Consider the following 14520-nt stretch of genomic DNA (forward strand, 5'->3'; position numbering starts at 1 on the left):
TCAGCTTTCTTCACAGTCCAACTCTTGTATCCATACATGACTACTGGAAAAACCATAGCCCTGACTAGATGAACCTTTGTTAGCAAAGTAATGTCACTGCTTTTGAATATGCCGTCTAGGTTGGTCATAACTTTCCTTCCAAGTAAGCGTCTTTTAATTTCATGGCTGCAATCACCATCTGCAATGATTTTGGAGCCCAAAAAAATAAAACCTGACACTGTTTCCACTGTTTCCCCATCTATTTCCCATGAAGTGATGAGACCAGATGCCATGATCTTCGTTTTCTGAATGTTGAGCTTTAAGCCAACTTTTCACTCTCCTCTTTCACTTTCATCAAGAGGCTTTTTAGTTCCTCTTCACTTTCTGCCATAAGGGTGGTGTCATCTGCATATCTGAGGTTATTGATATTTCTCCCAGCAATCTTGATTCCAGCTTGTGCTTCTTCCAGTCCAGTGTTTCTCATGATGTACTCTGCATATAAGTTAAATAAGCAGGGTGACAATGTACAGCCTTGATGTACTCCTTTTCCTGTTTGGAACCAGTCTGTTGTTCCATGTCCAGTTCTAACTGTTGCTTCCTGACCTGCATACACATTTCTCAAGAGGCAGGTCAGGTGGTCTGGTATTCCCATCTCGTTCAGAATTTTCCACAGTATATTGTGATCCACATAGTCAAAGGCTTTGGCATAGTCAATAAAGCAGAAATAGATGTTTTTCTGGAACTCGTAAATGTTAGTTACTTTTATGTGGACAGAAGGAGGTCGGGAGAGGGAAGGAGAGAGGGAGAGAAAATATTTCGTGCAAACTCCTGTCTCTCCACTACTGGGTAACATTTAAAGAACAACACAAGTGCTCACTAGATAGTTTTTGAATCAGTGAATGAATGGGTACCCCTCTGGGACTATTAGTTACCCTGTTACTCGAAGGCAAAGAGATGGACTAGATATCTTCAGCTCTCTTTCAGTCCTAGGGTTCTGTGGTTTCTTTGACTACTAAAAATTGGTTAGGTTGCAAATTTATTCTGTAGTCTTAAAAACAAAATACCTTCACATAAAAGGCAGGGAGAAAATATTCCTCAACATGTCCAGGAAAATCTAATAAATATCTTCAGTAATATGGATAAGCAATGCAAATTCATTAAAAAGGTGTGTACCAGTGGCACTAACTTGTGGCTGGAAGAACTTGAGTTGTGTCAAAGTTTATTCTATCCAACATTAGCTGTCTTGGTGTCCATTGTGCACATATGAAGGCAGGCGGCTGCCTTTCTGAGGTATACTCTCTTGCACTGATCAAGAAAAACTGCTGAAGTCATGAGGCTGCTCCAGGCAGAGCCCTCATGTGAGTCATATGAAAGCTCCCGCACTGCTGACCTCTGGCAAAAAAGGGAGTGAACAAGGAGAGGAGAAGCAGAGGGAGAGAGGTTCAAGTGCCGGTGTTCTCCTTGAACCTAGAAGATTATGGGTCAAGAGCTGTGTGCAAAGGCTCTGCAGCCTGGATGCAGCTGCCATCGCTGTCGGGAGGGAGGCAACGCACACAGCTGTCAGAGGAGTGCGCCTGTGATGACGGAGGCTGCGATCGAGGTATTCATATCCCAGGAGCATCTCCCTCTACTGATAAACAGAGTTCAGAGGCTCCCTTTCTGTAGCAGGGTCTGCTTTTCCTGCATTAGGACTAAGGCAATAAAAAGAAAATTCTATTAAAGTCACAAAGAATGTGTGGCTGTTGTTATCAAATTCGGGGATTTTCTTTTAAGCCAAAAGGGGAAAATAACCCTATGCTTTGGGCTGCACGAAATTCACTTGCCTTGCAGTCAAGAAAGTTATTCTCTTGAAATCTCTGAAGTACGAAATTAGCGAGCTGAACCTCAAAAAACAAGCTGCGGTATTTGGTATCCTATGGATTAAAATTTTCAGTTAATTAGCTCATGGCTATCAGCAATGCTGTACAGGAAAGTTATTCCCCTAAAGAGGTAAATTAAAGGGACAAGAAAAAGAAAAGTCTAGGTTTAACAGAAAAATTGGAACCCATCCATCAGAGAAATTTAGGTTAACCTAAGTGTCTAAAGACAGATTTTTTAGGTAAAGAAAGAATGTTGTGTTTTAGCAGTTGATATCATTATGGGTTTTTTGTTTTTTTAAAGGAACTGATGTTCAAGAAAGGTACATTTTGAAAGTGTGGGAAGCTTAGAAAACATTTGAAGAGTTAACATCAGGCAAATAAAGAAAAAGCGGTTTATGCTAGCCATTGTCTTGACTTTGCATAAATTTTATTCCTGCACTTTCCTTTTTCTCTAGCTAACAGACCTAAAAGAAGCATCATGTTCCATGACTTCATTTCACCCCAGGGGACTTCAGGCTGTGCATGCCCGGAAGTTCAAGAGTAAAAGGCCACGGAGTAACAGCGATTCTTTTCAGGAAGAGGATCTGAGGCAAGGTTTTCAGTGGGTGAGTGAGCAGCTGATGTTGATCAAGAGGAATTTAATGTGTACTTATCTAGGAAGGCTGGCCCTTTTTCCAAGACAATTACTAAGCAGACCTTCCCAAGCACATTCTGCAACGTTGTCTAATTTCTGTGGGGGAAAAAGTCAACACTAAAAAAATGCTCTTTTCTTTCCCCCCTCCTCACTCCTCATTCCTCTTATGCAGAGGAAGAGCCTCCCTTTTGGGGCAGCTTCATCTTACTTGAACTTGGAGAAGCTGGGTGAAGGTTCTTATGCTACAGTTTACAAAGGGATTAGCAGGTAAGTGACTCATTAGCTGGGAGAAACTTTAGAGATGAGGATTTCACCCCCAGGATTTGACATTATGAAGCCAGCTGACACATGGTAGAAATTCAGGACCTATGCAAGACCCCACTGTCAATATGGAATGACATAATGACTGAAGCAGCCTTGAAAGCAGACAGACTTCCCGTGCCCCAATTAAAATCAGCCCACTAAGATGTTTATCAGCTTTTCCTCCTTTTGAGTCAATTCAAATTAAACTTTCTCAATTACTGTCCATCACTTGGTGGGGAGTACAGTGGATAAGATGTCATATCCTACCTGAAACATGACAAGGGTTTCAGTAGCACCCTTGAGTTTGCTCCTTCCTTCTTTTACTTTGCCTTCTTAGAAGATACTGAAGTTGGTTTCTACAAAGTAAGACCTAGTACGCAAAGATTGATTTATCCTGGGTTTTCTACACTTGCAAATTACACAAAAATGGCTGGAGAATAAAAAAGACTGTTAATCCAGAAAGCGAATACCCATTTTGGTTAATAAAAACTATGTTAAACATATTTGAGAGAGTCATGAATTTCACTGCTTTTTCAAGGTGGGATAGTCAAGAAGGTCTGATTTCCTTAATTTACGTTACTCCAGTGGAGAAAAATAATGGCTCAAAGTGGTTTAATGTTAATTTTTAACAATTTAATATAAATACTACAAAACTAAGTATTTATTATGTATCTTAATACTTGTGGTATTGTTTTTACTTGTTAAAGGCGAGTTTGGAAGAGATACCATTTTAAATATTTTATGTATAAACAAGATTTAACTCACTTCCATAAACTATCTTAGGAACTAAGAATATAAAAAATTTCCTTCAAAATATTCATCCTAGTAACAGAATGAAAAAATACACTAGAAATATATACTCTGTCCAAGTTCACAGAGATGTATGTAACAGTATATTAATTGCAGCAAGACTTATAATAGAAAGAGTGAAAGCCTGGTTACCAATATCCATTAATGGAGGACTGGCTAAATTATTACTATATAGTGAAATAGTATGCAAACATCTAGAGTATAAGATAGACATATATGAAGAAAAACAAGTTACAGAACAATATATGATCTCATTTAGGAAAAAAAAGCACTGTTCATGTATAAATTTGTATGTGCTTAGAGGAATCTGGAAAAATCTAAAAGGGACCATTGAAAGTAGCTACTTTTAGTGGTTGAAACTGGAATGGAGGAAGATCACTCAAACTTTTCACTGTATTTCTTACCATAAAAGTGTTACATTCATAATTTAAAACAAGTTAAAACATACCATAAAGATAGATGTCAAGAAAGCATTTTATAAATTCAACATCAATTACTAGTTTTTAAACTCTGAACAAAATAGGAATAGAATGATAATTACCCATCATGACGTAGAGTAATTTCAGATCAACAACTTCTATACTTTTTCTTTGCTCAATACTACTGACATCACCATTAAGTTAGAGTAGGGCAAGACTGCCCATTATTTTCTATTGTTAAAGATTATCAGAAGGATTCTAGCTCATGCAACAAGGAAAAAAGACTGAATATAATTTTTATGGATTATAGAATTGTCTACTTAAAAAAACCCCAAGAGAATCATCTAAGAAACTTGAAATAGTGAGATAGAACAACTAGGTCATCAGTTATAAAATCAAAATATACTTGTTAACAATTGCCTTATGTATTAGCAATAAGCATTTAATGGAAAATATTGTAGGGGAAATTATTCTTAAAGTAGCAACAATAAAAAGTCATTAGCATTAAAAAATGGGCAGGATTTATATATAAGATTTACTAAAGGATATAAAAGATTTGCAAAAGCCAGAAAGGCATTCATTCTACTCGTATTTATTAAGCACTTACTATGTTGTTGCTGTTGGTTAGTCACAACTTACCAACTCAACCAACTTAACAACTAAATTAGTAAGTCGTGTCCATTTCTTTTGCAACCTCATAGACCATAGCCTGTCAGGCTCCTCTGTCCATGGGATTACCCAGGCAAGAATACTGAAGTGGGTTGCCATTTGCTTCTCCAGAGAATCTTCCTGACCCACGGATCAAACCAGCATCTCCTGCATTGGTGGGGTGGATTCTTTACCACTGAGCTACCAGGGAAGCCCTACTTACTATGTGCTAGGTACTATTTTAGCCAATAAGGATTCATTGAAGAAAAAAAGTGATAAGTACGGAGTGTATGTTCTAGTGATGATGAGAGAGGCAATAAACAAACTCTTTGACCAAGTTTGTCAAAGAGTGAAAATGTTGGGAAAGAATAAAACAGGGAAGAGGAATCGGGAGTGCCGGCATGGGGTGGTGAATTACTATTTTAAACAGAGTGGTGAGAGGCAGGCTTACTGAGAAGGGAACACTTGAACAGAGATTCTGACAAAGGTGAGGCATGAACTGCGTGGGTGTGTAGTGGAAGAGGACCTCAGGCAGAGGGAACAGCAAGCAGCAAACCCCTGAGGCAGGAGCATGCCTGGCATTAGAGGCAGTGGGTGGAAGGACTTGAAGGTAGGAGGAGTTGCAGATACAGTAGGGCCATTGTGTAGGATCTTGTAGATCATTCCAGGGACTCTGTAAGGACATTTAGATTAAAAAATCTAGTAATACAAAGATGTTAATGATTCTATAATTTAGAATTTTAATGCATTCTAAATATGTTCAAACGCTACAATAATTAAAGTAGTGTAGCATGAGTACAAGAAAAGACAGATCAAATAAATATGATTTGTAAAGCCCCAAAGAGTCACAAATCCAAATATTAGTAAGATCTAATATACAATCACTGTTCATGGGGTTCTCATGATTGTCGGGAGAAATATCAATAACCTCAGATATGCAGATGACACCACCCTTATGGCAGAAAGCGAAGAGGAACTAAAGAGCCACTTGATGAAAATGAAAGAGGAGAGTGAAAAACTTGGCTTAAAACTCAACGTGTAGAAAATTAAGATCATGGCATCTGGTCCCATCACTTCATGGCAAGTAGATGGAGAAACAGTGGAAACAGTGACAGATTTTATTTTTTTGGACTCCAAAATTACTGCAGATGGTGACTGCAGCCATGAAATTTAAAAGACACTTGCTCCTTGGAAGAAAAGCTATGACCAACCTAGACAGCATATTAAAAAGCAGAGACATTACTTTGCCAACAAAGGCCTGTCTAGTCAAAGCTATGGTTTTTCCAGTAGTCATGTAGGGATGTGAGAGTTGAACTATAAAGAAAGCTGAGTGCCAAAGAACTGATGCTTTTAAACTGTGGTTTTGGAGAAGATCCTTGAGAGCCCCTTGGACTGCAAGGAGATCCAACCAGTCCATCCTAAAGGAAGTCAGTCCTGAATATTCACTGGAAGGACTGATGCTGAAGCTGAAACTCCAATGCTTTGGCCACCTGATATGAAGAACTGACCCACTGAAAAAGACCCTGATGCTGGGAAAGATTGAAGGCAGGAGAAGGGGACGACAGAGGATGAGATGGTTGGATGGCATCACCAACTCGATGGACAAGAGTTTGAGCTAGCTCCAGGAGTTGGTGATGGACAGGAAAGCCTGGCATGCTGCAGTCCATGGGGTCACAAAGAGTCGGACATGACTGAGCGACTGAACTGAACTGAAATGAAAGGAGTTGAAAAAGAAAACATACAAGAACTAGAAGAATAAACAAGGGAAGTCTATATAACTTTTGGACTGGAAAGGTCTGTCTGTACATAACACTGAAGTCAGAACCTATTAGGGAAGATTGGACATGTTCATGGTTGCCCATCTATCCAAGTACATTCTGCTGCTGCTGCTGCTAAGTTGCTTCAGTTGTGTCCGACTCTGTGCGACCCCATAGACGGCAGCCCACCAGGCTCTGCCGTCCCTGGGATTCTCCAGGCAAGAACACTGGAGTGGGTTGCCATTGCCTTCTCCCATGTGTGAAAGTGAAAAGTGAAAGTGAAGTCGCTCAGTCGTGTCCGACTTGTAGCGACCCCATGGACTGCAGCCTACCAGGCTCCTCCATCCATGGGATTTTCCAGGCAAGAGTACTGGAGTGGCTTGCCATTGCCTGAGGACCCCTCAATTCTGAGCTACTTCAATAGAGGTTCACTGAAACAGTTACCATGGTCAAATTGACACAGGTAACCCTAGATCAAAATATAATGTGATCCTTCATCATAGGTGCTCTCAGCATCTTTAAAATGTTGATGTATAGCATGACTGTCTAAAAAAGATTAAGAAAAATTTTAAAGTAAAAGCATTTTCTAAACATATTTGACTTCCCTGGTGGTTCAAATGGTAAAGAGTCTGCCTGCAATGCAGGAGACCTGAGTTCAATCCCTAGGTCAGGAAGATCCCCTGGAGAAGGAAATGAAAACCCACTCCAATATTCTTGCCTGGAGAATCCCCTGGATGGAGGAGCCTGGAGGGCTACAGTTCATGGGGTTGCAAAGAGTCAGACATGACTGAGTGACATCATTTTCACTTTCATATTTGACCAGAAAATTTTTAGCATAGGGGGTGGGGAATATTTCACAGACCTATTCTCTGAGTAAAGCATTTTGGAAAATACTGAATGTCATAAGAAATTGAAAGTTTAAAATTTCAAAGAAATAATAAGGCAAACAAAAGAAATTGGTAAGAGGTATATGCAAAATACCTCCCCCCAAAATGGACAAATAGGGAAACTACAAAAAAACATAAAAGACCAATAAGCTTATAAAAATTCAGTTCCACAAGTAGTTGAAGGAATAGAAATTAAAATGGAATCATCCTTTTAATCTTTTAAAAAGACCAAAACTGAAGATAAAGGCATGCACCTGATAAACAAGCCCCACATTTGTGGAAGTATGTCAAAGGGACCCAGAAGCCAAGGAAAGGCTCCCAAGGAACAAATGTGGAAATTGAGCAACAAAATAAAATAGTATTGGGTTGTAAGCCAAAGTATAAAATGAGTACCTGTGAGTCCAAAGTGCTATGAATAAGTAGTTTGGTTGATTAATAAATGGGAGAGAAGAGGCCATTTCCAGACAATTTAAGTCACTATTCTACCTTCAAGCTGGCAGAGCATAACTTTCTACTCTTTAAGTGTGGGCTACTGAGAGTGACATTCCCCCAAAATACAGTATGGAAAGGGATTAGGGCGAGAATGAATTTACAGTGAAGAAACCTGATAGATATTACCTGAGCCAAGTGATTAAGGCCACATCAAAAGTCATGTATTATGATGACAGCATGTACCCCAACACAATGTGACAAAACCAAAACCCATGACCATGGTCTAATCATAAGAAAAACATCAGAAAAATTCCAATAAAGAGGTATGCTACAAAATACTTGACCAGTACTCCTCTAAATTGTCAGTGTCATCAAAAACAAGGAAAGTCTGGGAAACTGTCACGGCCAAGAGATGCCTAAAGAGACATGACAACTAAATGCAATGTTTGTCCTAGATGATATCATAGAATACAAAAAGGACATCAGGTAAAAACTAAAGAAATCCTGGTAAATCATATTTCAGTACCGAAATGTATCAAGTCAACCTGTTGCATACCTTAAATTTACAGGGTTATATGTATATACATTGTATATGAGTATACAATGCTATATATCTCAATTTTTGAAATGACTAAGAGGTAAATTGATTTTCATACATTTATACATATCTAGAAAGAATAGTTTCTGTGGGAAAGCATTTTGAAATGAAATTGGAAAGTTGTAATGTTATTTTAAAAGGAAATATGCAACAGCAGATGAATTTTTTAAACTTAAAAATCATCTACTGTGTAATCATTCCATCACTTTGGCATAGCAATATGCACACGTGCATTTTGTCTTTCACTTGCACGTAGATTGTTTAGTTACAAATATGGTGTGCTTGCTGTTATGTACTCTATTTTTCATATTATCATAAACTTTATGGCTTTTTAAAATTTAATTAATTTAATTTTTTAAAAGACCATACTGAGTCTTTGTTGCTGCGTGGGCTTTTCTCAAGCTGCGGTGAGCAAGGGCTATTCTCTAGCTGCAGTGGCCTCTCCTGTTGCAGAGCACGAGCTCTAGGGCATGCGGGTTTCAGTAGTTGCAAGGTGTGGGCTCAGTAGTTGTGGTTCCTAGGTGCTAGAGCACAGGCTCAATAGTTGTGGTGCATGGGCTTAGCTGCTCTGTGGCACGTGGGATCTTCCCAGACCCAGGAATCAAACCTGTATCTCCCCCTGTATTGGCAGGCAGACTCTCTACCACTGAGCCACCAGGGACGCCTCATGTTTCTTTCTATATGCCTCTGGACTTAACTTTTGTTATGAATGCAAAATATTCTACTATACTGATGTACCACACATTTTTTAGCTGTTTCTCTAATGTTGAACGTTTCAGTTATTTCTTTTTTTTTCTATTGTAACTAACACAACAATGTCTTTCATTACTTGGAATTATTAAAATCTTTGTTAATTAACATTATTGGGAAAAATCCCGAGTATGATAATCTCAAGGCTTTTCATATGTATGATCATGTTATGGTGGTGGTTTAGTTGTTAAGTTGTGTTTGACTCTTGCAAGCCCATGGACTGTAGCCTGCCAGGCTCCTCTGTCCATAGGATTCTTCAGGCAAGAATACTGGAGTGGGTTGCTATTTCTTTCTCCAGGAGATCCTTTCCACCCAGGAATTGAATCCAGGTCTCCTGTATTGCAGGCATATGTTGCAATACTGAGCTATGAGGGAATCCCATGATCATGTTGCAAAGTGGAAGTCATTCAGTCATGTCTGACTCTTTGTGACCCCATGGACTATACAGTCCATGGAATTCTCCAGGCCAGAATACTGGAGTGGGTAGCCTTTCCATTCTCCAGGGGACCTTCCCAACCAACCCAGGGATCAAACTCGGGTGTCCCGTATTGCAGGCGGATTTTTAACCAGCTGAGCCCCAAAGGAAGCCCAATAATACTGGAGTGGGTAGCCTATCCCTTCTCCAGTGGATCTTCCCAACCCAGGGTCTCCTGTATTGCAGGTAGATTCTTTACCAACTGAGTTAGTTATACTCTCCCAAATTTTACCAATTTACAGTGCAACCCACAAGAAGCAATACAATTTTACTGCAAAAAACCCTAAAGAATTCCTAATAAACTATGGACTTTAGTTAATAATTATATATCAATATTGCCTCATTAATTCAACAAATGTATGATACTAATATAAGTATGATAACAACAGAAGAAATTGGATGTGAGGTATATGGGAACCTTTTGTACTATCTTCTCAACTTTTCTGTAAATCTAAAACTGTTCTAAAAAATGAAATATTGAAGCAATAACAATGAAAAGCAAGGAATCTGTCTGGTGTCAGTCAGTGGGTGCTAGAATGGCCAGCCTCATGACCAGTTAGTGGTGCGACCACTCTGTGACACAATTTGGGAACATGTGTGCAAAACAATAAAAACTTGTGTGCTACATACTCTGATTTAGCAATTCTATCTCAACCCTGAAAAAATAACAGAGGCTATGTGAAAAGACTTATGTGCAAATACAAACAAATATGATTGTCAGGGTATTTTTATAACAGTCAAAAGTTAGAGACAATATTAAAATATTTGGATCTGGCAAAACACATTGTAACATATTTATCTGATAAATGTTATTATTAAATATCACATAATACAAGAATGATTAGAAGTCAAATGGAGAAAAAACTAATAATATGATATAAAACCTACTGTATTAAAAAAAAACAGTATAGTTACACTTGCATTAAAATCGTCTCTGTTTTCTGGCATTTAGCTCACATCAGTAAACAGAACAATGAATAACTGGAGAGTAGGAGGCGATGGAGAGAGAGAGAATGGTGGGACTGGGCAGGTTGGCACCCCACTCCAGTACTCTTGCCTGGAGAATCCCATGGACGGAGGAGCCTGGTAGGCTGCAGTCCATGGGGTCGCTGAGGGTCAGACACGACTGAGCGACTTCACTTTGACTTTTCACTTTCATGCATTGGAGAAGGAAATGGCAACCCACTCCGGTGTTCTTGCCTGGAGAATCCCAGAGACAGGGGAGCCTGGTGGGCTGCCGTCTCTGGGGTCACAGAGAGTCAGACACGACTGAAGTGACTCAGCAGCAACAGCAGCAGGATCCGATTGTAAGAATTTGACTTTTATTCAGGATGAGATGTGGAGACAATGTTGGGTTTTGAGCACAAAAGTGACTTGTTTTGACTTTCACTTTAAAAAGATTCCCTGGACTACCGTTGGGAGAAGATAGTGGGGGTACAAACATACAAGCAGAAACTCTGTAGGAGTTCATTACAATAGTTCAGATGAAAAATAAGGATGGCTCAGTGGTAAATAAAAGGAACAATATACATCGGAATATGAGGATGGCTTTGTTGGGTTTGTCTTCTGTGCTTTCCTGAATTCTCCATCTTTTCTGTAATGAATATATATCACTTTGGTAAAGAGAAAGCAATGGTTTGATATATACATGTGACTTTTAAAACTTTTTATTTTGAGAAAATTGTACATTTTATATGCTGGAATAAAATTTGAAGCAAAGTTACTTTTGTTAAGCCATCTCTAGTATAAATTGCTACTATGAGGCATGTCGACAAATGTATGCCCTTTCCCCCGACTCTTCCAGGATAAATGGACAACTAGTGGCTTTAAAAGTCATCAGTATGAATGCAGAGGAAGGAGTCCCATTTACAGCCATCCGGGAAGGTAAGAACAGTAGAGTGGACCCAAGAGATGTTTTAAGTTTTTGATTCGATAAAAACACATTGAATCTATCCATTCAGCATCTAGCTTTTATAGAAGTAATGTTGTAATTGCAATTTTATTCTTCACACCAGTTTTCCAAATCATTTTATTACTTACTCTTGAAGAAATTAGAATTCAAAACTATTATATTAATTGACCCAAACTATGAACTCAGTGAGTATTTACTAAATATTGTCTGTGAGCTTGGTCCCATGCTGCGTGCTAAGGCCATATCTATAAAACCCTAGAAATATCCATACAAAGGAGAAAATTAATGTACTTACAAATCCTCAGTAAGCAGCTTACCTGAAAATAAGTTCTTTAGATAGTATTTGAAAAACTCTCTGGAAAAACATGTATTTTTAGTGTTATGCCTATATTTTCTCTGAACCTCAGGTGGTAGAGCAAGTAGATGAGAAGTCTGGTGTCGGTAGGACTTGGGCTTGAATCTTAGAGGTCTACAGATTAGTAGTGCTGTGACCATGGGTAGATTACTTTTCCTGTTTAAGACGTCTATTGCAGAAAGACGATTTGTTGTTCAGTCTCTCAGTCTTGTCTGACTCTTTGTGATCCCAGGGACTGCAGCACTCCAGGCTTCCCTGTCCTTCACCATCTCCCGGAGTTTGCTCAAACTTCTCTCCATTGACTCAGTGATGGCATCCAACCATCTCATCCTCTGTTGTCCCCTTCTCCTCCTGCCCTCAATCTTTCCCAGCATCAGGGTCTTTTCCAATGAGTTGACTCTTCCCATCAGGTGGCCAAAGTATTGGAGCTTCAGCTTCAGCATCAATCCTTCCAATGAATATTCAGGGTTGATTGACTGGTTTGATCTCCAATACCTATTTCTTTGAGTTATTATGAGGGTTAAGTGACAATATGCATATAAAACACTAATCACAGGGTTCATCTTCAGAGTTCAACATGTTGGCAAATATCATATCCTTTTTGCTCCTTTCTTTTAGTGATGTCTCGTTCGCTATCAAGATAACTAAAAATTTATAATTTAAAAATCAAGAAGCCAGTACAGTGAAAATAAATCATTAAAATGCAACTTATTAGCCTTCTTACATGAGCCATTTGAAATAAAATGATAATAGAATTAGTATCTTTTTCATCAAAAACCCAGAGAAATGGCTCCTCTCTGGTCTTGCTTGTCCCCTTTTAACAACTTCATCTTCCCTTTTTTATGAAGCACATACTGTACACAAAGCATACTGCAGGGTGTTGTGAAAGATGAGAAGAAAGATCTGATCTTTGCTATATATCTTTTCAGTTGTAACAGAGCAGATGGTTCAGGTTGTAAGCAGTGTTATGATGAAGGTAAAAAGGACCTTGTAAACTGAGATGAGAACCAATCAGTCTCAGTATGGCTAATTGAGTCAATAGATTTTGAACTGAGCTTGGAGGATGGGTCATGCAAACAGGCTTGGGAAAAGCAATTCAGAAAATGAGTTTATAACTGAATTTGATGCCATTTTCAAAAGACTTCCAGAGCCCCTGGGAAATACGTCATTCTGAATTTCAGTAGAAGGACCAAATGGCTGTCTGATTAGCCGGGGCTTCAACCTAGTAGGATCAGGTGCATTCTGGAGGAAAGCGTGTTTTTAAGTGTTTAATATAATGGACTCTGTATTTACTGATGGACATATTAGTGGTCCCCATGAAAGGATGATCAGATTTAGAAAGAGATGTGTGGACAGGCTAAGGAGCATTTCTGAGCATAGTAGGCATCCTCAGGCGGCCAGCATCAGGCCTGGGTCTCTAGGCCCAGGTTCGCCCTCTTCTCACAGCGTTTCCTTTGTGAGGTGCGCTTGCCTGTTGCTACAGGCCTGCCTTGCTCAGATTTTCTCCGCAGCCAAGTTTTTTTTCAGGTTGACATTTGACTTTAAACAGCGAAAACTTTGCCAGTTTTGCTAACAGATGGTTCTCAGCATGGTTCAGAAATGCTGGATCTGCATTGTTCTGTATGCTAAATGTTTCTTTTATTTCTTATTTACTGAGAAAGTGCCTCTCCATCACAGGTGTTTGCAATTACATTTAGTATTCAACTGTGGACTTTCTTGGTTTGTTTTATGGACTTACCTTACTGAATGCTTTGCTTGTTTAATATGAAAAACCACAAAAGGATTTTTTTTGACACACTGGAGGTTGTTAGGCATCCAGTTTCCAACAACGCATGTTTCTTTTTTCACCAATGTAAATGCTGGGAGCCCTTGATAGAGGAGCCCTCTCTCTTCAAGAAGACAGAAGGCCTCATTTGAAAACTTTGGCACTGTCCCATTTTTCCTGTAAGAACTTTAAGGATGTGAGGCCAGGGAGACAGGAGGTTAAATGAGAAGGGCTGGAAGGCAAAAGAAGAACAGCTGGAGTTTGTTAGTTAAAATCCAGGGTCACTAGCTAAAAAGGCAACCGAAAGCCACGTGCAGAAAAACTAAATGAGCAATGCAGACTTCTCTAAAAAGCCTTGAAGTAGGAATTACTTTTCCTGAACAGTTTGGCTGCTCTAATGGTGTATCAGCCAAAGATTCATTGAGTAGGATTTTACTCCATGTGCAGTCTCTATATGTATAGGTAGAAAGCATGTGGCAATTTATTAATCTGGTCATTTGGAATATTATTTGATTGTAACATGTAATATAATGAAATTAGCAAAAGTATGCACAGTACTAAGGGCAATATACCTTAATACATGTGCCAAATATTTTTCATGTGTTAACCTCTTCCAGTCCTTTGGAGGTAGATATTATTATGATTCCTGTACAGAGCTGTGAGTCAAGCAAAATCTGAGTCAAAATCCATATGGGAGAGTGTATGGATTTTGACTTCATACACAAACACCTGGCCACCTACTATGGCTAGGTATTTTGCCGACTGCTATATACACAACAGTGGACACAATAGGCATATTGCCCATCCTTATTCCTTTGCTAGTTAAAAAGATTAACCACCTTCATTGAAACTTACAGAATCTTTCCCAATGGGCTCTATATTTTAAACATTTGTTTTTGCAACTAGGAGATAGCACTTTCATTGGAATAGGCTAATA

General features: G+C 39.0%; 1 protein-coding gene across 1 annotated transcript in view; it reads left to right on the top strand.

Moving 5' to 3' along the window:
• Window positions 1–1233: 1233 nt before the first annotated feature.
• Window positions 1234–14520, top strand: part of CDK15 (cyclin dependent kinase 15) — a 96626-nt gene continuing 83339 nt past the window's right edge. Inside the window, exons 1-4 of the mRNA XM_024981308.2 lie at window positions 1234–1579; window positions 2294–2443; window positions 2645–2739; window positions 11356–11435. Of these exons, the coding sequence (XP_024837076.1) occupies window positions 1457–1579; window positions 2294–2443; window positions 2645–2739; window positions 11356–11435 (448 nt within the window). The 5' untranslated portion in view covers window positions 1234–1456. The remainder of the gene's footprint in view (window positions 1580–2293; window positions 2444–2644; window positions 2740–11355; window positions 11436–14520) is intronic.

Source organism: Bos taurus, chromosome 2 (genome assembly GCF_002263795.3).
Source record: "Bos taurus isolate L1 Dominette 01449 registration number 42190680 breed Hereford chromosome 2, ARS-UCD2.0, whole genome shotgun sequence".
NCBI lineage: Eukaryota > Metazoa > Chordata > Mammalia > Artiodactyla > Bovidae > Bos > Bos taurus.